At 41.9% G+C, this 24,807-nt stretch overlaps 1 protein-coding gene across 2 annotated transcripts in view; it reads right to left on the reverse strand.

The window, feature by feature from the left end:
• nrg3a (neuregulin 3a) overlaps nucleotides 1-24,807 on the reverse strand; it is a 333,275-nt gene that overhangs the window by 47,589 nt on the left and 260,879 nt on the right. Inside the window, exons 3-4 of one of the 2 annotated variants that reach the window (XM_030442122.1) lie at nucleotides 16,065-16,138; nucleotides 12,161-12,163 (exon numbers count right to left, since the gene is read on the reverse strand). In XM_030442122.1, the coding sequence (XP_030297982.1) occupies nucleotides 12,161-12,163; nucleotides 16,065-16,138 (77 nt within the window). The remainder of the gene's footprint in view (nucleotides 1-12,160; nucleotides 12,164-16,064; nucleotides 16,139-24,807) is intronic. The other variant, XM_030442123.1, reaches the window with a different exon arrangement.

The raw sequence follows: 24,807 nt of genomic DNA on the forward strand, positions 1-24,807 counted from the left end.
CAACTGACCTCAGCGAGCAGGTTTTCAGACGCAGACACAGAAGTCGCGGGGCACCTCCAAGCTGCATCCTTTATCAAAGCGTTTGTGGGCAAATTAAAATTTTGCTCTCGTTTCATCGGCTTCCAGGGTAATGAAAATGATCTGTCAGAGAGATTAATTTCATTTTGATATGATATTTTATGCCCATTAGTCACCATGTAAATTCCAGCTCCCTAATTACTCTGTAATACATCATTATTATACATCGCAAAATGTTACAATTTCGTATCACGGAGGACTCAAATGAACTCTTATTCCTTGGAAACAGTGAAAACTGAATTTATAGGCTAATGATGATAGCTTAAATAAACCGTCCTTAAAGAAATCAATCCATTTGACGGAGGCTATTACAATAAAATAACATACCTAATAATGATTAGTGCATGTAAGGACTTAATCGGCATTATCAAGTCATGAGATCAAAGCCTATATTTTAAAAGCCATCTTATCCGGCTCTATAGGACGGATCAGATGACAATTACAGAAATGTAAAGGAGAAATTGAGCCAGCCAGCCTTTAGAAGTAGCAGAGGAAGGTCAGCCAGTGAATCACTGATGCCTCTGGGGCTTTTGGAAACCAGGAGGATGGAGAGAGACAGAGAGGAGGGTGGCTCGCTGACAGGCTTTGCAAGGATGAATGAGTAAGAGAGGAGGAGGTAGGGGAGAATAAACTGTTCCCAAAAGCAATGAAATGAAGAAGGAGGCAGGGGTGAGGATGGGAGAGGGAGAGAGAGAGAGAGGGAGGGAGAGAGGCGGCACATGTCAAAAGAGAGTTTGGGTAGTTCTGGTAAGTGATAAGAGAGTTTTAGTAAGATGCGCCTGAAGGGCACGGAGACCTGACGGAGAGAGTGGAAAGAGAGCTGGATGGAGACAGACAGAGGGCAGCCCGTGATTCAGCAGGGCAGGGCACATGTCATGTACTTAAATCGCAGAGAGTTCGAGACTGTCATCCCTCCTCCCTCGTTCTGCCCGTCCTTCCTTTCACTCTCAATTTCATTACCCAGGCTAAACTCAAGAATGCCAGATAAATAACCAATCCCACTGCTCTCGACTCGGCCGCTTTAAGGTGAGCTGATCCATCCGGCATGAGAGCCGACTCACACGGGGCAGAGGAGGTTTGGATTAGAGTTGAGACCTCCTAGATGTGGAAGTTCACACTTGGAATTGTGATTTTAATGTAACCACGTTCCGAACTGTTACACCGCCACACTGTATGTTGTTTAATATTCACGAGTCTGGGGATGTGACTGCTGTCTGAGAGAACAACTAAGACGATCTCAGATGTGTAGGTGGAAGTAAAAGTAATTACAACTCTTGAACACATTTCTTTGATTGACATGGGGGAGGTTAAATATATAAAACAACTAGACCTCTGTCAAACCCTTTGTAGAGTTGTGTGTTTAACCCGAGAGCAATCTGATAATAGATAATAACTTTGCTAAAGCTTCCTGGGAAACATCAGATGATACGTCAGGGAGTGAGGCAGACACTAAACGTAACGTGAGTAAAACTTGAAAACGTGACCTCGTCCTGAGTCACATCAGATCAGATTTTTATCAGCAAGGATGGTTGTTCAACATTGACGACAGAAACAGGTTTAGGAGGAGATCATCCAAAGTTTGATCTCTTTCAAAAGTCTTTTTTGTGCTTAAAACTAACCAAACTGCAACCATTTGAAAACATTAGTAATGGTCCAGAAGTCGTTATATGTCCCAATATTCTCTGTGTAGAATAAGTAACCTTTACTATTCAAACCCTGTGAGCCTGAGCCAGCTCCTCCACCCTCTCTGCTCCATTTACACACATTTACATTGTGTGTTAACTCTTGATCTCAACCTTGAACTTTGAGCCATTTCTGCTGACGGTAAAATCTCTCCTTTCACGGGTCAACAAATCCGGTTTAGAGCCGGTCCAAGAAAGCCGGGGCCGGTGAAAGGTAATCTGAGGATAGCTGGAGTTATTTTTATCTCACCAGCTATAAAGAACCAGTGTTCCTCTTAGTCCAGCGCAGTTTAATATGGCCACACAACCCGAGCAGTGATCCTTGATCAGTTCTCTTGTTCTTGGACGTTTAATGACTACGGGCCCTGGAGTGCAGCCACGTCGAGGTGGAGCAAAGGCAAAGCAGCGTACCTGAAAGTACCCTGGACACCAGTCTTCATTCAGGCTGAGCTAAAGGGGCGGAAAGATACATGGTGTGATGAGTTCAGTCTTATAAAGTAAAAAAAGAGAGAGGGGACAGTAGAAACAAGGGCAGGATGGTAACTGTGTTTGGAAAGTAACAGCTCAGTTTAGATGAGTCCACTGTTCTTACCTCGTCTTATAGGGGCTGTTTAATAAGAATATTCTGTTTATTATGCACGCATGTGTTCATATAATTGATGAATGACCTATAAAAGCTTATATTCACTTATAATTAATAATCAAAAGGTGGAATGTTTCACTGTAGCTCTTTTATTATCATTCTCAGGGTTTTAAAATTCCTTTATTCTCTCTTTCATATCACAAACACAGAAGTTTAATCGGGCTTTTATTATCATTAATACATAATTCAAGCCGTCTCTGGCCAACAGAGAGACTTCTGTGTTACGCAACGTGAACTGCAGTTAGTTATATTTCACGCTATCGATGAAACATTAAATCTAGAGAGAAAATATGAATCAAAAGGCGGCGAGAGGATGAGAAGATGAGAGAGTAGATGTGATGGACGGACAGAGAGACGGAGAGGATATCGCTGGACAGCTTTCAACAGAGAGTGTACTCACTTCACTGTCTTCTCATTGATGGACAGCGGCGGTACTCTCGGTTGTCAACTGGTATGGCTTGAGAAAAGGAGCATTAAAAGGCCATTTGGACCGGGCAATTTTAAGTCACTTTGCTCCAGCAGCGCTCCGAGTGGCCCATCACAGAGGTCGGCTGGCCATTAGCACGTTTTCCACCTGAATTCATGGCGAGTTGTCATAATCGGTTAACTCACTTGGGGGCTGGTGTTAGGAGGGCTGTCATTGGATGAGACAGTCGTTCAAATTGGTTAAGTTGTGCGCACACACACACACACACACACACACACACACACACACAGACATAACTCTATGTGTGCAGTTGGTCTGTTAGGTTCCTGGGAAACTACTGGCATAAAGGCTAGAAAAGCTGAAATAAAAACACTCTGTCACAAGGTAGTAATTCAGTTCGGTTCAAGACCGGATCAGATGACGTCTGGGTCCGGACCCGACAGCAGTCTGCCTATCAGTCAAACAAGAGGGACGCACTTTTGGTTATTTTGCTATCAAGGGGGAGGCGGTGACGTCCATCTAAGAAATGCCAACAGAAATTTTAAAAAATGTCACAAGGGAGCAAAAAAAAATCAAGCTCTAGAGAAAGTTCAGCCTTTTCAATCCCAATATTTAATCCTCTCTCGCACGCTCACGTCATTATCCAGGGTTGTTAACTGACACATCAACCGGTCACATCTATCCAACAGCACAGTGACACACCTACTCTGTTAAGTCTATTTTGTTGCTGCTGTCTCTTTAAATAGAATTCTCTCTCTGCCTTTAGTTCATTCATGCTGCTGTTCTGCACCTCCCCGTCACCACCCGCTCTTTTGCAGATTCACCAGCTTAATTTCACCAGCTCATCATTTCATCAGCCGAGTCCTCAGCCGCCACCGCCATCAGTGTCTGAACTCCACTTGGGGATTTTGCTTGCTAAAATCTCCCTACAGAGCCGAAGCACAAAAAGACTTTCTGAGAGAGAGAAAGACTCAAATATCACATATCATCTGCTGAAATAAACACTGTATAATTTGCTTTGTTTCTTGTGATGTTCACAGCACATAAACTTGAACTTCAGGGACACTGTTACTTCCCACATGTAGTTGCCTCTCTATGCAGCAAAATCGAAAAACACATTAAAGTTAATGAAAGTCTCTGTCATTTCAGCGAACTCACAATGTCGGCTATATCGTTAATTATTTTATTTCATTCTGAATTATGCTTTATGGGCAAATATTGACTCCAAGCGACGCCACCAGACCACCAGGCTGCTTCTTTCCTCAGCCTTTGACACTCCTCAACACTGCATCGGGTTATTTTTCCTTTTGTAACACAAAGAAAACTTAGAGGAAGACAATTAAATGAACCTTTCAACCTCCTAAAAAGTTGCACTAGGAAGAATCCTGAGGGAAATTGGGGGGAAACATCATTTCAGCTGATGCAGCAACAGACTACAAGCAGTGTTTCTCTGCTTAGTGATAAATATGTGGACGAAAGGAACAGAGGACACAAGCTCTGAGGATCAGATGGAGAGAAAAGAACAAAAAGTGAGAGAAATCATAGAAAGTGGACAGAGCGAGAGAGAGAAGGGAGTGGAGGACTGTGCGACAGTGAGACCAGGCAGGAGAATTGCCTTTCCTTGTCTCCCACACTTTGCCCAGTTATTAATGACCTGTGACTGCAGGGTGGGTGCAAGCAGCGGGCGCACCAGCCTGCACTGCTCTGAGATAATCTGCATCCCACTGCCATATTCTTCACTAAGCACCAGCTGACAAGACCCATACTTCACTATAAATCGGGCCTTCCAGATCCATTAGCGTCCGTATGTGGCCACGACCAAAAGTCTCGATCGGATGCTTGATGGAAATCAGAACAATAAATGAAGAACTATGTGACGGAGTTAATGTTTTTAATATTCGATACAAATATGTACCATACAGTTTTTAACAAAGCTAAGTCACACAGGAGTGTGTGCCGGATGAATTGCTGCAATCAATATGAGTTCTTCTCTCTCCCGTTTTCTTTTCTGATTGCTTGCTATTCCTGACTATAGGCAAGAGGCAGGAGGAAGGTAAATTGGCCTCAGCAATCAGTATCCATTAAGCGCTATTGAAACAGTCAATTTTGTGTTTGCCACAGAGTTCACCTGCAGAGGGAGGGGTATCATTCTCAAAAGGACAATAAAGCTTCATGCTTTAAAGAAAAAAGAGAACGAAGGAAGCAGAATAGATTCTGTCACAGGCAGAGAACAATATGAAGTAGACAAATGAGCTATTATCGACACCGCTAATGCTGCACAGGAAGCAGCCAGATTTAGCCTCGAGCACAAATCAAATATTTTGAGCGGCGTAAATCTTTTAGCATTCTCAACTCAATTCATTTCATTTCGTTTGATGATAAGCTCACAGAGATGACAGAAATATGATCCACATGTGGCCACATATGCGCAGCCAGCAGCACTTTGTGTGTCAGAGCGTAATCTCGTCCTCACCTTCACTAGCTGCAGCCCGCGGGAGCGGCGGCCGCGATAATGCCGTTCAGTTATACGTCTGTGATTCTTGAAGGCAGTTAAACAGGCTGTGTGCTCTGATGTTCTGTGTCGCCGCGGTGAGCTGGACGGAGACTGAGCGGAGTTTGGAATGCGAGCGGGCCAGGAAGTGCCCAGCTGGTCATTGAGACGCACCTGCAGCTAATTAACCTCTGCCTATACGTGTGTTTCAGGAGAAGCTGACAGGGGAGGGGTATCAGTAGCAAACTGCCAAAGCCCTGTTGTGCACCAGGAGCCTGGAAATGCTGGGTGTAAATGACGCCGCCACTTTAGCTCTGAAAGACTGCAATTAGCCTGTGGACAGGTGAATGGCTCCAAAAAAGGGCTGATGCTGATTCTAGCAGTCTCTCAGCAGTCATGCGGAGCTCCAAAAAATATATGCACAAAGTGAACACACCTTTCTTCATGGGATGCAGTCTGAACCACAGTGAAAGTAAAATGGATATAAAAACACATGTTGGGAACATGAAATTTCCATTGGCCACAGCGCTGCATCACATCGTCTGCCTGCAGAGAAGTCAGTTTGTCATGCAGCAGGCATCAGACAGTGTGTGAAACTTGGCAAGCTCAGGCTGAGAGCTGAACTTTCATGAGAATCTGCCGCCGCCATCTGCAGTAGCAATATTTTACTGTCTACCCATCCTCTCTGTGGCTCTCGCTACCAAAAAAGTACAAGCGTGGAAGTGCAATCAAAACATGGAGAATGTGATTTTGTACCTGTTGGTCTTAGCGTGATTGGACATGTGCAGCACTCTGAGGGTGAAGATCCTGGCAAAGTCACTAGAGCTTCAGCCCAGTCGCTAAAACAGATGTTGGCAGTATATGTTTTTGCAAACTGTGGCTATATTACATGTATTGACGGGGGTGGCAGCTGTGTGTCAGTTTGGGAAAATGGCTGTCAAGAGACCGCTGGTCAAGATGTTTCAACATTTTTTAAGCAGGGAACCAGCAGATATTATCAAGCTGTGTTAGTGGCAAATAAAACCTGGATATGTTTGACGAGACATCCTGAAAATATGCAGCCGGAACTGGGTATGTTTAACAAGATGTCGGGACCATTTCTAGCCATGTTTGTGGCAGCAGGACCCAGGCAGCCAAAACACGTTCACTTCCGAACCCTAACCAGAGGATTGAACTGCCTTTGTCACAACACAAAATTGAACACAGACACATAAAGCTGCAACATGAAGACAAGTTGCCAACATTCATTCTTGCGATTGGGTTGCCTGTTCACATCTTCACTCACGCCAACAAACTAAATTCTGAGAGCCCCAGAATAAGACATGTTTCAGAGGCGTTTCCCGTCTCCACCGCTCCTGATTCTCTCAATTTCAGCATCTGCTCTATGCACCACAGTATGGATCCATTAACCCCTCTCTGTAGTGTATGTATGTATCTGCTGAGCTGCTCTAACACCCTGCTGAGGGGCTCCACCAGCCCCTCCTGTTCCTGCTTTATGTTTCAGTCACGACATTAAAAACTGAAGCCGTTTTTCACAGCAGACATTTTGACTTATCGTGGCAGGAAAACCATGGCATGGAACCATCACTGCAGATAACACAACGCCGTCTCGTTAAGCCATTCTACTGAGCTAACACTTTACGCAATTTGGCCAATAATTGTTATGAAGTACACCGCTGCTTTTGATTGCATCGGCGTGCCCGAAAACATTTAAGTTAAGTTGCTGCTTACGTTTCGTAATCTTGATAAGATAATGCAATATAGAAATAATTTAAGCATTCCGTTGTCAGTGCCATGCTAATGTGAAGCTGGGTAGACTTTAATTTTAACCACATGATTAGAACAGAATATTAGACATTTCTGTTTCATCATTTTACACATCAGGTTTCATTTTTGAAACACAAATCATGAAGCATAAACCCATTTTGTTGGAATATTAAAAGCAGAAAAATACCTTAAATGTCCTTAATGTAAGTTAGGGACACATTCGGTGGCTCCTTTGTTTACTGTTTTTTGTACATGGAAGCTTGGACAACAACATCCGCTGAGGGACGGGATGAATAACAATATTAATGTGTAAGGCTGATTCTTTTCATCTGGTTTCAAAGCGACCTGCTGTCAAATAGAGGCTTCTTTTGTTGTTTTTAATGGGTAGTCTTGCAATTTACTTCACCCCCGACACACACCAATTAAACTCAAAGTAGTCTGTGCCTCTTCAGCTGGAGCTTCACACAAAGCAAGCGATATTATTCCTAACATTTTCTAACAAAATCTTGATCTGGTTTCACTCTGCCCCCGGTGATTGTTAGGCATTAAAGAAACTCACATCTTTCACATCTGAAGAGACAGACTAGTTCAGAACCCCTCTGGCTTTGGTATCGTAAGGATGTCAAGCCAAAGACTTGACAGTTCTTTATCCATATCCTGGTAGGTTGGATTTGCCGTGCCAAAATAAGTCAGTATAAGAAGGAGGGCTGATACCAGAGCTGTTGCTAGAGACATCAAGTACTTCTGAGCGTTAAGCCAGCCCTTTTCCTCCTCGTCTTTCAGATGGTGAGAATTCAACAAGATGCCTCCTGAGACGCTGCTTCTCACTTCCCGACACTGTGTGGGAACGTCAGCGTGGAGGCACAACCGTGCAGAAATACAAATGCAAAAAATGTAGAGCACAGAACCAGCACACGTCTTTGCACACGCACAACTACAAACGTGCACATATGTAAATGTGTCAGTATGACTTGTGGAAGCTGAACTAATGTCTACCAACCATGACAAAAGTTATTTTAAATCAACATTTATTATCCTTTTGTGTAATATTTCAAAATGTTATGGGTAAATTTTGTTATTGAAGTTATATGACGAACTTTGAAAGATAGCAAAGCACCGATCTCTCGATGGATCCGAAAGGGTGCAGAGATTTCACACAAATGTATTTCAAGTCTTTCAGGTCTGAATGCTGCCAACAAACAACCACATAATCTATCTGAGCCTGTATTTATCCATGACTTTGCTAAATGATAAAGCAATATGCAAATGCAGTGACATTCATGCGTCTGATTGATTCCCAAATCGTCTAAAGGTTCAGGGTCATTTACAGAGCTCAGATATGTTCACTGGTCTGCCCAAGGACACTTAATTCATACCATGGACGTTCACACCAAGGATTTCCTATAATGTAATAATATGATTGATATTTTGTTGTGTGCATTGCTGCACTGCTCAAGCAAAACATGTTAGCATTTGTACAGTTGTGTATCGCATGCTTAGTAGAGCATTGTTGTAACAACCCAAGGTGACTTGCATTGCCTTTGCCTCAACAGTTGGCTGGAGATAAAAAACATAAAGCTTTAAGCAATCACACATTTTTTTATGCTAGCTTTATATCACAGTGATCCAAACGAGCATACAACCTGAAGTCTCGGGCTGTATTCTCTGGGAAATTGGACTTGCATGATTACTGCAATGTTATCATCTGTGCTGCACACAAACCTGCCAAGCATGAAATCAGATCTCATAAAGATAGTGTGAATTAAATTTGTCTTCAGATTTAAATCTCTAAATCTCGCCCTGTGTGTCTACGGGGTGTGATACGATGCATGTACTGTACTGTAGATGAGGATATGCTGATTCTAGACTCTTTCCTCGCAGCACTGCAAAACTAGACTGCGGCCTTTGATTCCGGGGGCTTGAGCAGATTTTTTTTTTTCCAATGTGTTCAAGACAATGATTGCGGAAGGGCTGCGTCGATGATAAAAGTAGTAAAGAAAGAGATGGAGGTAGAGCAGAAAGGAGAGGGAACGCTATTCAAAGAGAATACATTTAGCTCCTGAATACTGTATTACCCTGTGAAGGTTCCTGAGAATGGGTAGTGCCAATCAGCAAACCTCCCAGTTTGAACAACAAAAGATGTCTCGACAACAAAAAGCAGCTTGAACTGCCTTTCTTCCTCTGACATACTGTATGTAAGGATGACAACAAAAAGCCTTTGTTACTGTCTGACAGACTAAGAGGAAACCTAAACAAATCTTTGATCTCAAACACACCCCATCAAGTGAGATGGGTGACGAACTGTGTGTGTGGAGCTCTGTAAGCATTTTGACAACTAAATGTATGAGTCATGCGCGAGCCCCGAGATATTGTGCTCTGGTCTGAAGTTAGCTTTTACATGTGAGAGTTTTAAAGCTTTTTGTTTTCGACCTGGTTAGCTCTGAGCAACGACACAGCCTGTTTCAGTGTCTGTTCACACATTGAGCACCTCAAACCTTTCTTGATTCAAATGTTTTGACCGTCAGCTCTGTCGTTTATCTGATTAAAACCTTAAAGTTGAAAGTTACTTGTGTCTTTGCATCTTGCAAAAGCCATGTACTGGCAACCTCCCCTTTGTCCTTAGGATGCCGCTGGATGAGGACACCAACTTACACCTGTCCAGCTTCTTTGTCTTGAATTATTCAACCTGTGAGATCCTTCTCATACCGTATTCAAAACAAAAGGTTTGTAAGAGCAGCCTGGTCTGTCGAATCAATAAAACCATTGTGAGGTGGCTATAAATCAATAAATGATTTGTCTACGTTAGTCTGAAATCCTTTTGTTTTTGAATATAAATAATCAGTTTTCCTTCTTTGTCCACTGAATGTGACTTTAAGGTCTTTCAAAAACGCTTCACTGAATGAAATATTCAAACGTATGACTTATTCTATTTAATATCTGCAGTGGTCCATCAAATAGAATCATTGGAGACCTTGTATGTGTCATTTTATACAGTTTTCCCCCAAGTTTAGCCTGACATATGTGGTGTCTCTGGCACTAGAATCTACAATAAAGCTTTTGGATGAACAACACAAAGAACCTGTTTCTAAGTGACTTGCTTTCCACAGTATAGATTACTTAAAAATGATGGTAGAGTGTTATTTGCTTTAGCATATTTAAGTGTTTCCTGTAGTTAAGGGAAAGTTAGGGAGGGATTACAATTGGAACACGATGGAACAACTCAGCATCCCAAAAGACAGAGGCTGGTTTGTTGATAAGGAATACAGTACCAAGGTGGTTTTCTAGCTTGGGTTTGGCACCTTGCGGGGCCGTGTCAGCAAAAAGGACCTCCAGCTGCATGGCTGCGAGCTAACTACCTAACGGAAGCTTCATTAACAACATTTACTGGTTACTTAAGCAAGAAAGCTACCAGTAATTGTCCATCAGGAATCTCCATAAATCAACTCGGTACTGTAACTGGCCTCAAGTCATTACGTCCAGTACAGTCCCGGTCCGAAGGTTTTTGTTTAGAGGCTGCTGATGAGAAAAAGTTAGCAGTTTCTTTTCTGCAAAAAGTAAAGCTGTCTGTCTATTGATGAGGCAGAGCAGCATGAAGGTGTCAGACACAACATACAGGATGATCCAGATTCAATCAAATCAGTGAATTAGGTTATGATGTTTGGATTTTCATAAAATGTATAAAGTTATTTCTTGTACAAACTACAGAGTTGTGTTTTTGCACAGCTTATAAAGTTGTCGTCCTCAATATTTTTGTGTTGTTTTCAGGAGACTCTAAAATACCATCAAAACTACCAACAAACTTCTTGCCAATGCTGGGTCTGATACTTGCTCGTAGGTAAGATATTGGTATTTTTTTGTCACATTTGAAGTTTTAATTACCCACCTAGCATCGGTTATTGGAGCACCTGTCTAGCACATTAGTATAACGAGGGGGGTGGTTGGTTGAATTTAGTTATTTTAACCTACACCATCTTTTCCTTCACCTTATGAAGTAGTTTTGGTGCCATAACCTGACACTACAGGTAGAGCATCATAGTTTCAAGCTTTAGACCACTGACCAGGCTGCCTCAGTTGACAGGTTGGGATTGAGAACTTGTCGATCATTGTGAGCTGTACATCTTCAGGTTGTGGAGAGATCTTAAAGCTTTTCCTCTCAGAACTCGTGATAGACAGTTTCCACTAGTTGCTGCCTCATTTTGTAGTATTTTTTATATTTCTATATTTTGTTTTTTTTCTCCTTCCTCCCTCTTGAGTTTGTCTGTTAAATGTTTTACATGCAGTAACTCTGTCTGGCAGTCATTCATGTCTCACGTTTCATTATTGATCTTGGAGCCTTTTATTTAGTACCATAGCGTGGTTTCAAATGCCTTATTTTTTAAACCATGTTCTAAATAATTCAAACTGCAGTGCTGCTTGTTATGTTTAGAAGACAAGCGTGTCTCTGTCTCTCTCTCCGTCTGTCTTGTAACTCACTGAGTTTGTAAAGTTGCTGGAGTCATGACTCTCCCTTCGTCCTCTGGGACCCTGAGACAGTGTGATAGCCTAACCCAGAAGATGCCTCCACTTTCATCCAGCATCTCTCCTCCTCGCTTGCGCCCTTCGCGTCCTTCCCTTCCTTCGAGACTGCAGTGTGCCAGAGGTCCTTGGCATCATTTGTCTGCCCTGCTGGTGAACCTTTTTTAGCTGGCACCATTCAAACCTCGGCCCATCTGAGGCCTGTGCCACTTAGTGTTAGGAGATGAGTTGGACAGAGAACTGTAGGCTTGGGAGAAGGGATGAGGTCTGACGCTTGGACAAGATGCGTGTCGAGGAAAGGATGGCACGGAGGAGGTTAGCAAGAGACAGATGGGGGCGAGAGGGGGCCGTCAGTAGGGAAATTTGGAAGAGGGAACGAGGATGTCAACACTGAGGCAAGCTCGAACACGAGACACAAAGGTAACCCGGGAAATTAGGATTTGATGAGCTGCGAGCAAAGGAGTCAAAGAGTGATGCTGTGACAAGATTATCTGAGGGGTGAGGAAAGAAGAGGGTGGCCACAATCTGCCACTCTTCTTTTCCAATTTTGCACTTACCAACTTTTTGAAGCAGGAAGAAGTAAAATGGGAAGAAAAGGAAGAAAGACAAAGGTGGTGTTACTAAAGAAAAAAAAAATAAATCCATAGGCTATATGTCATTGTATGTGTAGCAGAGAACAGAAACAGGGACCTGTCAGGAATAAAGAGGGTAGCAGAGAGAGGGATCGAAGCCAGTGAGAAGAATGACCTATAAGGAGGCTGATCAATCCCGACCATCAGGAAATGAATTGAGGATAGAGATTCGGCAGAGAGTTGGACAAAGTGGCAGAGAAAAGATGAATGAGATCAGAACTGAATGGGGGAAAGTGGTGCGAGCTAAAGCTGATACAAACAGAACGGGTTCAGGGGTTCAGCCGCAAGCCAAAAAGTGACTTTACGGTTTACTTCACCCCCTCCTCCCCTCCATTCCTCAGTGATGCCTTGGCAACTTCCAGACAATTTATATGTAAATTCACCTGAAAGAGTCAAGGATTATTAGATTAATAATAAGTATGTCATTTAGGCGAGAAAACCAATTTGAAGTTATGCTTGAGATTGGTTTGTGAGAGAACAACTTTGTTTCTTGTTGACAAACCTCAATTCTCTTCACCCCTTTAAGGTGTTCCAAGCAGATCCTTGAGCCTCAATTTATAAAACACAAGGAGGATTTGCATGGGACTAGGAAGAGTCCTGGAGTGATTTAGAAATTACCTCCCCGACTCCATGTTTCATGCAGGGCAAGAGATAAGCAAAGTCTGTGTTTGTATCTAATTCACTGAAATCTCCCCCGGATATGATGTCAAGGCTCCGCCTGACACAGAAGTTTCAGAAGCAAAGTCTACTTTCTGCATGTGTTATAAGCATTAATACACATTGGCAGCTCATTTAAATCAAAAGGCAGATCCTTTGTGGCTGTACAGTTAGATCACAACCTTTTGTTGCTACCGAGCTGCTCTGTCATCGGTGTAAAAACATAATTATAGCCAATCTTAGAGTAAACTTTGACTGCTGTTAGACATATTATGAGCTGCGTTCAAATTTCATACTCACTCCATTGTCTGTCAACAGAAAACGAATGCCCCTAAAATCACAGAGATGCTGATTCGCACATGCATCTTTTCACATTTGTAACTCTACAATATTGCTGAAATGAGGACACAAAATATTTTTTTTCTCAGGCTATAATTTCATGGAAGTTTCCAAGAAAGAGCTGGATATACTTTGTCATGTTGGGTCAATCAACTGGTTTGGTACCCGTCCGTTAAATGAACCTTCCTCTGAATTTACAGTTACGTTCAGTATTCTTTCTTTGGAATTGATGGTATCCATAAAATATCATACACTGGGAAACTATCAAAGGAATGCTTTGCCACAAATTAATTTTCTCAAAGGCAGCATCTTGGATCGCTTTGGATCAATTCTTAAAACTTATTAAAAAAAAAAAAAAAAAAAAAAATCAAACATAGAGCTTGTTCTGACACTTTTTCATACCGCGACTTTCTCACGCGAGATTATGCGCGAGGTTTTGACCGGTCCGGATGTGCATTGTATTAATATGTAATGAGGCGCGCGTTGATTGGCCGCAGGAAGGACAGAGCCGGAATGGGGGGCGAGCCTGCATGCACACAGACTCCAAAACATAAACAGCCCCCTGTCATGGCGCACACACTAAATGACGAACCTTACGGAATTCAGGCATTTATGTACGAGCCGGAGTCGGAACCTGAACGGGAGAGTGAAGAGGCAGAGACGGTGGAAGAGACACGTTTACAGCAGGATGTCTCTGAATGGTAAATTCTTTTTTTTTCCTTTCTTACTTTTCACACTCGTGTTTTACATGTAAGACCTGAGTTTTAATGCTGGCGGTGACGATGTATGGCGTGAAAATGACACAGATCTAAAAGGCAGATTACACCGGTGTGTACTTTCACAGGAAAAGGTGGAGAGGTTACAGGCTTGAAGCCCGCCCACCCGTGTCCACAGCTCAAAACTGAGTTTCAACATTTGTAACTGAACTGAACACTGGATTTTTGATGAGACTTTGGGACAATTCCAATCCATGTTCGGTGACAGACAATAGTTAGTGTTGGCATAGAAAATTTAACCCGAAGATATAAAAAAAAATTGCCCAAGTGTCTCGTATCTTGCTAACATTAACGCTGGCAGTTGGGTTGATTAAATGTTGAGATGATAAAACTTCTGGCTGATGTTGACTCAGCAGGTCAAAGCTCTGAAGGAATTAAAGTTCCACAGAGAAGATATAGGAGCTCTTAAACATGTTCAACAGATATAAGAGGGACGCAATTAACAACTATTTCCACATGACATTTGACAAATTGTTGGAGTGATGATGATGGTAACAGTTCTTAGCCACCAATACGTTCGGGTCAGCAGGTTTGGTGTACAAACAAAGCGATGGGTGTCACTTCAGTGAACACAAATGTTGTTCTAACAAGGACAATTACCCTAATACTTGCTTGGAATTAAAAACCTCATTACCGAGACTTAATTAATGATCTGGAAAGTAAAGGATATTAACAAAGAGCAAATGATAACGGTGTTGTTGCATTTGCCACTTTTAATATACGTGTCTCATTTATGGCACATTTAGTCCCTGCAATCAAGCTTAGCGTTTCATTTATTTCATTAATAATCAGTGAGTTGGATTTCATAATGTTAACACAGAGGGGGATTTTTGACATTGGACAATTATGAGGTAAAAACCAAAAAGTCCTTTTACAGGAAATAGTGCTATTGCAACATGTTCCTTGTTAGTGCCCCAGTGACAAGGTTGCATATTTTCTGCAATGAGCTGAGAGGAAATGAGAAATTAATACAGCATAGATAGCGAGCATTAAAGAGAATTTGCTTTCCTCCCTCAGCTAAATGACAATGAGTCGACTGTGTGGTCGGGAGATAAAGAAATGAGATAGGTGACATTAGAGTGAGTAGAGTATTTCAGGTAGCAGGGGATAAAAGAGGAAACAAAAAGGTAATACAAGGAGAAATTATGAAATAAAAGTGGAGGGGGAGAATATAAAAGAAGACAGGAACAAAGCTGCTGCTGAAATGCTGTGAAAACATAATCATAACTTAAACATTAAAAGAGAACTTGAAGACTGTTTTTTTTCCAAAAGTATTATGCAATACTTTCAGCTTCCTTGCTTTATGTTCACTGTTTTCATTTGTAAAAAAATGACATCACCGTATAATAATCTGCAACAGTTCTGTTTCACAGTGTGTATCAGTGCATGTAACAGTCATTGGTTTTCAGAAATAGACCCACATCCCTGCTGTTTTAATCAGGGACTGAGTCTCACCTGGTGAATGCAATTAGTTTAACCGCATTTATCTCGATAATTAAAAAAAAAAAAAGAGCAAAACTCTGGTCTCTGAGGATCTGCATTAAAATCCATTGATGTGAGATATGCATACTGGACAAGTAGATGCAACATGCACAAAGAAAGGAAACATTTGGAGCGCTAATAAAAAACTAAGATAAAAAAGAGAAGAAACAAACCTGCATTTCTAAAGAAATACAACAGATATTTCAAGGGGGATCTGCAGCGAGAAAAATTTCTCGGTATGAAAACATTTGCTGCTGATTTGAGTTCTCCTGGAATTGCCACTAAGCTAATATTATAAATTAGTCTTGTAGGATGTTTGCGTAGCAGAGTTGAGGACTTGGTAGCTTGGAAACGTACAGTACAGCAAACACTGATGTATGAAAGCTTAATTTTTTCCCCGGTGCATTATTAATGTGCATCAGCACTCTAAGAGTAAAAGTTCATCCAGTTGAACTCAGAAATACGACCTTCTTTGTTTTACCTCATGTTTCTCTCCATAAGTTCAGATTTGATTGATGGTCTACCGATAGATGTTAAAATATACAGCAACAAACTAAACTAATGTGGAATCTTACTTGGGTCAGAAAGGATGGAGTCTGTCTTGGGCAGAAACTGGTCACAGCGGATTCCCTGGTAGCCTTCTCGACACCTGGTGGAGAAACAAGACATCAGTTAACGAGGGAATGAATTTGAAGACAACTGAAGTAAACTTCCTCCACATGTTCAGAGACAAATGTAGGTGAGGCTCAGTCCTCCTGAAAGAAAGTGCAAAGTAAGGCAAGCTGACAGGGAAATATGAAACCATGAGGTGATCTTTACCAAATCATTTTCTTGAAGAGGACATCTGTCCTTTCAGCACAAATCCCCGAATTAGGGCTGCAGCAGAAAAAGGAACTTCCAATCCCTATTAAGTGAGACCCCTGTGACCTTTCTCTGTGTGAAGCTAAATGAGCTTCAGGTTAAAATGAAATCTTCACAGAACACATCCGAGGATGAATCAAAATGTACAACTCTCCAGCATAAAAAAGTAAGCAGTGAGAGCTGCGACCTAAATCTGCTGTGATTGTATTTTTTGTTCCCTCCTCGGTGCTCTTAACCCCTACGAGCCAGCGAGAGAAAGAAGTCCTGATGAAGAGTGCTCAATTAATCCAAGACACATTCAGTGGCTTTTTGGATAGTCCTCAAACTTTACAGAAACTGTTGAATTTGATTGGCACATTTGCGAGAGCGCCATTTGAGAGGCAATGATCATTAAGCAGCTAATGAATTCTGAAATGTGCTCAGGCTGTTCTTCAGCTAATGCCCTAGGAAAAAAGCTTTTGCATTACGAGGATGTGTTTTTAATTAATTTCAGCTCAATAAATATATCCTTATCAACATATTTAAGTGTAAGCGTGTCTTGCGGAGCACAGATACAGCATGGAGGCTTAAATGCCAGTATGCAGTGTGAGGCCTAATTGGATGCCTCGCTCGGTGTCGATATCAATCTTTGCCTCCGGCCATTTGTACCTTGCCCGCTGCTGAGTTCCTCTTGAGGAAAATGTGAGTCTCATACATGCAAATGGAACAGAAACTTCTGCGGCAGAGGTAGTTTGTGCTGCCTCTCCAGATCAGACCGTATCTATTCAATCTATCATTCGGTCACTTTCTCGACTATTCTGTTTCACTAAGTCTCAGTTTCCTTTCTCTTCTACCCAGCCCACATCCAAATTCCTCCCGTTTACCCCCATGGCTTTGTTCCATTGACACTCCTGGAATTAATCTCTATCTGCTCTGACACGTTGACAGCGGAGCAAGTCGACATATTCTAGCGGGCCGTGCTTTTGGAAGCACCCAGCTGAGATAAACATCTACGTCCACGCAGACAAAACACCAAAAGCTTTGCATGGCCGTCGAGCTTCCCGACAAATGTAGTGTGACATATCATAGATTTAACTCCATGCAGAATGACAATCGCTGCCTGCTTTGTGTCTTTTATCTAAGGTGGGTGATTTTTAATTATTAAATGAGCTGCAGTGGGCGGGGGGGGGAAGATGCATATGACTGTGCAAGCCAGTGATTTTGCTGTTGAGAGGGACGCATGTGTGTGAGAGTCTGTGACGTAAACAAAAAGTGACAGTGAAGATTTTGTTATCAACTTAAACTGAAGCGTTGAATTGAAGAGCGCGCCGTGTGCATAATGCAAAACACTGGATTTTTGAGTGTGTTTTGGTGCGAAGTATTGTCCCACATTGCAATGCACAGAGGAGATGACGGATGTGCTCACAGCTGCAGCATATTAAAATAAATTGCGGCGCTGAGACAGATCCAGAAATATAGTAAAACAAACAAAGTAAGTGCATCTTTGCAAACACATGTTCTGCTAAGTTTTATCGGCAGTGACATTTGCAATCTGACTGACATTGACACACACACTGTATTGCTTCTTTTCCTGTAAAATAACAAAAACAGTACACGATGACAATGAGTATTTCTACTTGCAGTGAGTATACCACAAGCCAGCTTAAGTTGACTGTATACACTCATTTTCTGTATGAAAGGCTGCGTATATACCAAAAAATAAAGAATACAAGTGGAGGACTGGTCTGTTTTTACACTTGGATCTCTGGGACACGTGCACACCACTTGTGCATTGCTCTCACACATGGTGTAGCCAGCTTCATTGATTACAGTGGAAGGGCAGTGATGCATCGACTGCTCCTCAAATGATCTGCGTACATCACGTGTTTCACCGCGGTGCCACGACTGAAAATGAAAACCTGTGAACACATGTTGTTCCTCCTTTATATGAAATATCAACATGTCTTCTCTTCCTCCATGAAGACAGTTGATTGTGTCTCTGTCAGGGCAAATGAGGGAACTTGAATTGAACACAATGGACATTTGTTGTCGCTAAAGTTAACAGTAGCTCCTTTTAAATAGAAAAGGTGGCACATTTGAATATTCCTTCTTTTCCAAAAACCCGCCACTGGGTTAGGTGTAAACATGTGACGTGGCGTGAAGCAGGAAGTTCAGTGTGAACAGTGAAGCGGGTAAAATTTGTCTTCAAAATAAGAGCTTTACATTGCACCCCTTTGGAGTTTAGAACTGGATTCTTAGCGGGGGGCTTTTAATTTGAAAGTAGCGACCGTTCCTAGCTTGCGGACACAACAACAAGCTAACACAAGCTACAGAGACCGAGGAGACGCTAGCATCTCCTGGATCTCACCGGCTGTCCAGTTGCTCATCTTAATGTCCGTGGATGAAGTGATGGACTGACTGCTGTGATCAGCTGTTTCCTGGTTTTAAAACAGTGCAGGTCATCGACACCTCCGCCCATCTCACGCAATTGCCGGCACATAGACGGCACGGGTTTACATAGCAATGGAGGTGGAAATAAGTGTACCCTCCGAGGTCTCAAACTGGCGGACCAAAACAGACCCCCAATTTACCGCCTTCTGTCTAAATCTGCAGACCTAGCTGCAAAAAGGACGGCCATATTGGCGGCTTGCTGCCCAGTATAAAAACTGCTAAACTGCTACACCTCAGCACTCAGTTCAAATGTCTGCTGTGGAAAGCTTTCAGTACGTTTACAACCGTTCTGCAGCTAGAGTGGAACTACAAGCGAATATTAATGAGCGTTCATTGATAACCTGACACGACTTAGTCACTCAAATGCAATGGAACGCAAATTGGATCTCAGAGCCAACTTTCGACATCGTTTTCAGTCGAGTAACCCGAGAGCCCATTTTCATTTTCTCAAGTGTGTGGTTTAGATAAACAACTGCGCGACGCACTCACTAAATGTACCTCAGCTCCTTTCAGTCACATTCATCACACCGTATCACCTCGCTGCTGTACAGAAGCCTCCACAGTGTCATCATCTCTCACAGCATCCGTACTGCTGGCTGTCCTTCAAGTTTGTTGTTCTCAGCTTTTACTGTTTCCATGTCTGATGCCAAATATGTGTTGTGTGGGAGCAGGAGAACAAAACACATACAAACAAAACAGCCGCCTTGTTCTGAAGACACGATCGGAGTCAAAACTCTCGTCAGTCTTCAGGTTCCTTTTTCAGATGTTTTAATTCAGCATCAAAGTCCGACGGGTCACGTACGGACCCTTCTCTGCGATAAATGTGTAGTCATTTAACAGCTTTCCCGTGACACTGTGACCTGAGCTGACTAAACTTCGACAGGGGGAGACCTTTGTAGCACCAAGTGGAGGAGAAGAAGATAATTAAAAGAATGAAGGCTTAACGTGGTGACATTGTCTGTGTGTCTTGCTCATTAGGGGGGACTGTGGCAGTGAGGAGCACACGGCTAAACTGAACTGTGGCAACGCGAAATACTTCAAGGCAACGGGGATCACAATTCAATTATGCACAAACGCGAGGACACACTGCTCTTGTTGTGTGGCCGTGGGTGACACGGAAACTGCTGTAATATCCTCCTTTATCAGGTCTAGCACTGTGCGGTATATACAGCCGCATCCTCCCAAAAAAAAAAGCTCCTTTTCTTTTGCCTGCGTGTTTCCGGCTGAGATCAAAACACTTCAGAATGTGCTCGAGACAGCTCCGAGGAGAGAATCCAAGAATGGATGAGAGACAGTCGGAGGGTATTGAAGAGTTGCATGCATTCTAATTAGCACCACAGTCATTAATTAAAAGAAAATAGGAAGAGGCCGCATGCATGCGTGTGAGTGAGCACGCGTACGTGTGAATCTCTCGCCGTTGCACAAAGCAGCGCGGGGCATGGGATAAATATAAACACGCTGCCTGGAGGATGATGAATTCCTGCAAATGGAAGTGTGAAAAGGCGCTGGTGCACACAGACACACATACATATGCATCACAATATGTGGAGGGAAAGAGCAGATCCATGACAGCGGTAGAACATGGCGTTTTTATCCTGTAATGTAAACTTCATAATATTTAATTTAGTGATATTTTGACCCACTTTTAGTGTTTACGTGCACACGGTGGTTCAGAATGTTACAACTGGTTCAGATCACAATCATGAAATATCATCAACCATCACCAATCATATACCATGTAAACTGCAATGGCATTCAGAAGAGTGTATACCTCCGCCAAGGCCCCGCCGTCTCCGTTACCCGCAACTGTACTCGCTCAGATCTCGGTCACCTAACCCTATATAACCGTTTGTATCATATTTAATACATATGTTTCTGAGACCTCTATCTTATCAACATAATCAATACTTTCCTTAAAAACCTGTTGTATATCACCTGATACATGTATTCTGCCCACTAGTGGATAATCATCCCACTGCAGGCAGTGGAAGGACTTTTTTGGAGTTTTTCAAAATGGCCGCTGTCATTAAATCGTTCACACACTTTTGGCAGGAAAATCTTTGCTAAATTTCAAGAAGTTACAGTAAGAATAACATTTATATTGTTACTCATTGTTTCAAGAAAATATGTTCTGTATTGAATCAATGCATAATTTCTTAATGATTCATTCTTTATTTTACAGTTAAACCGTGTTAACAATGTGTGTATCAAATTCGATACTGCAGGTATATATGGTTCTTTATCCCTGAATGGTCATGACACATTTTTGTAATGTAATCTACATCAAACCTACCACAATGCAAACACACAGTATTTTGCAAGCACTGCACCAGCAATCACCTCTCACATGTCTACTGTGAAGGTGTAAGGTGCATCTTTGCCTGAACAAGGACAGAAACTGTTTTTGTGCCGACCACAAAGTGAAAGAAACAGGCTGTGAAAAGTTTTATGTATTAAAAAAACAATGAGAGAAACTGCCTGAAATGTAATTTATTTTCAGAATGTTATTTGCATAATTTGTTTTGTATCTAAAATCAACATTGTTGTGAGCAAAAAGTTGCCAAAATGCCCAATGTATCAAATGTGATACAAAAAATATCTCATAAACAAAATGATATGGCAATTTTTTTTAACTGATTGTGTTAAAAATGTTTTATAAACATCTCACATCCAAAACATTAGAATTTTCTGGCAATTGTTTGATGTGTCAGGCTTTACATGCCACATTTTTCGATGTGATATTCCTTCTTGGCTGAGCCCAGTCCTCTGTCACACTGTTGTAGACCACTGTTCAGTATTATCCCAGTGACAAATCAACCAACAAAGATGTGGACACGGATGAAAACATTACCTATTTGGCAGAGGTAGTAACCATCACTCATTTTCCAGAATTGTTAAGGTAAGATTGTAGCTGTAGTTGCATCCATGACTCACACATCATGTCCAGATTGTTTCTCTAAAAAATATCATATTCAAACTGGAGCAGAAAAAATATCTTTTTTAAGAAACAGGCAAGAAAAACAAGAGCCCACATGTGGATTTTTCTTTGCCTTTTTTTGTTTTAGCCTTGCTCTCTTTCTCGGGACATTACACAGTAACACTCACACTTTGAAACTGCACAGCGGCACTGCAGCAGCTCCAGTTGAGGTTACAAGTGCTTTGCTAAAGGGCGCCTCAGGGATTTCTCCTGCAAATGCCGGATTTGAACTTTCTTTAGACTGCAAATTATGCATGCTACAATCTCTAACTTGCAAAGCATTGTTGAAAGTTTGATGACATGTCTGATAAATCTTGTACACTGGTTAAAACTTCTCACACTATTTATATTACATATTCGTTGGACATCTTGGAACGAGAAGAACTGACAGAAGTCATCGATTGGACACTGTGCCCCCGTCACATGTCATTTTCAGAGTTTTTCCACAACCGAGAACCTGAAAACTGGCAGATGAAGATATATTTGTGAAATGTTCTTGTCTGGAATGTGGTTGTTTTTTTATTACTCTTCCTCTGTTGATACAAGACAAGAAGAATGCATTGTGTCCGCTGATTCCCCTCTTAGATACTAAAGATGTGTGACAAATAAAATAATGAGGTGATTTGCAGTGTCAGACATCAACAGAAATATTGGAGATACAAACAATCGCTTCTCTCTCCTTGGCAGGGTGGCCATTTAGACCAATTCAGTACAGTGCAGCCACACAGCAGCGCCTGGCTCAATGCTCTATTAAAAGGAAATATGCCATAGTGTATTGGTCAGACTGTGACAGGTTCCTTCAATGATCTTCACATTGTGGGCCATTTTCTCAGCATGAAATTCATTTTCGAGGCCGATACACTCCCGGTAAACTGGCCAACAAATAACAGGAAATATCCGCGGAAAAGTGTTGTTTCTGTCACGGTTGGAGCCTGACCTCACAACAGTCTGCTGAGTGAGGAATCCACTGAGTTAAAACCACAAAGGCAGCCACGTATCTTTGAAATTAAAATGGTTCATGCATCCCAATCTTAATTTGGAAGCTTCAGCATTTTTGCATAATGTTTGTTTATTCCTATCTGCGATCTTCAGATTACCCTAAAGAGTAATTAAATGTTTCAAGAGTGGAACTATTTCCACAATCCTCTCCTCACATGCATTAAAGCAGACATAAGAATGATCTAATATGCGTCCGACGTCATATAATTACCACATTAAAATGAAACCAATTCCTTCCTGATACGTTCGCATTCGTACGTGTTGTTGGCTACGTACCATATTGACATTTCGACAGAACATGTCATGGCAACCCCATCACATTCATAACCAGTCTGACCAATGCACAGAGGCATATTGTCTTTTAATAGAGCATTGAGCCAGGCGCTGCTGTGTGGCTGCACTGTACTGAATTGGTCTAAATGGCCACCCTGCCAAGGAGAGAGAAGCAGTTGTTCTGTATCTTCAATATTTCTTTGGATGTTAGACACTGCAAATCACCTCGTTATTTTATCCGTCACACATCTTTAGTTCAAGACTGCACTTTAACACGTTTTAAGTGCGAAACCGATGGAAAACTTTAATGAGACCTCGAGATCAATTCAAGCCGCGAATGTGGCGACAAAAACAGGTTTTTTTAAAGCCACAGCAAGAGTTTTTGTCTCTAAACCTAACGAGACCATGTGCACATTGTGACAAGACAGAAACTGAAAATGGAACCTAAGGAAACATAAAGTGCCAACATATTGTTGTTTTGCAGGAGCACATACATTGCCAGCATGTATTCTGACAATTGGTTTGAATATATATATAGAATATATAAAAACACTTGTGTATGGAGATTATTGGACCATGATTGGCTTCCATACTGTTGGTGTTGCGTCTTAAAATCTTACTAAGCGCGGACAGAATTTTTGATTTACAAAGACCCTGTCATTGGTAAATTCATTCACACGCTCAAAGAATTCTTCACTAAGTTTTGCGCGCAATGAAAATGAAATGACTGAAAAACCAAAACACGGGGCCTCATGTGCAACCGGCAGGAGCAGGTGTAACAGATATTGTTTCATTGTGTTTGCTGTAATTAGGTTTTCAGACGGGATGATGAAGAAGAAAACTGTTTGTTACTCGGGATACTCAATGAAATCATATCGTTTGATGTATCAAATCCTAATGTAATCCAATACGTCTTTTAGGCTTAAACAGCAACTTGCTGCTCGGAGGTTTGTTTAATCAGACCTGCAGACGACCAAATACAATTGACAGCCCAGACTTCAAAGGAAGCCTGAGATGATTACTTTTCTACTTTAATGACATTACATATCTCTCACCCGTATGTGTGTTTCCAATCACGCCTCCATTTTTTTTGATGGGACAGAAAATTGAAATGAAAATCTAGCTTTGCTGGGTATCAAGGGAAGTCGTTCCCAGACAGGGTGATTGAAATGCATCTGGGGCGCCGCGTCGCAGCCTGACATGTTTATGAGAGATAAGCAGGGTGTGAACCCGTGCACACATTGTATGTGTTGTTATGCAGGTGTTAAAATGTGCATATGTGTTTGTATGTCTGTGTTTCACATGTAGACCAACAAAAAAAGAGAGTGGACTATCTGGGAAGTATTTGAATATATACATAACCAAGTGTGTGCGTGTTCTTGGTACAATTCAATGAAATAAAATAAATAAATAAATAAATAAATATTAGAATACTTCTTATCTCTGGAGAACAGTATTCCTTTATCATATAGCCTGCAGCAGAGAGATGAGACGGAACAAGAAGACAGGGCGCAAGCAGGCGACTTTGAAAAGGTCCCTGCTCGGACACGGAGCGTGGACATTGCAGTTTCTGGTCAGCGCCTCAACCCTTAAGCCAGCGTGCCCCGACAAGACAAGTTAATTGGCAGAGTGGACGGCTCAACGCGATGGCTCTGCCGGCCGTGCTGTGTGGCCGGAAAGCATAACAGATTATTCCGACTTCTAGTATGCAATCAATTCAGGAATTAAGACGTCTTGGTGGAAGCAAGTTTTTTTTTTTTTTTTTGGACATCCTGCCT

Source organism: Sparus aurata, chromosome 15 (assembly GCF_900880675.1).
Source record: "Sparus aurata chromosome 15, fSpaAur1.1, whole genome shotgun sequence".
Lineage (NCBI taxonomy): Eukaryota > Metazoa > Chordata > Actinopteri > Spariformes > Sparidae > Sparus > Sparus aurata.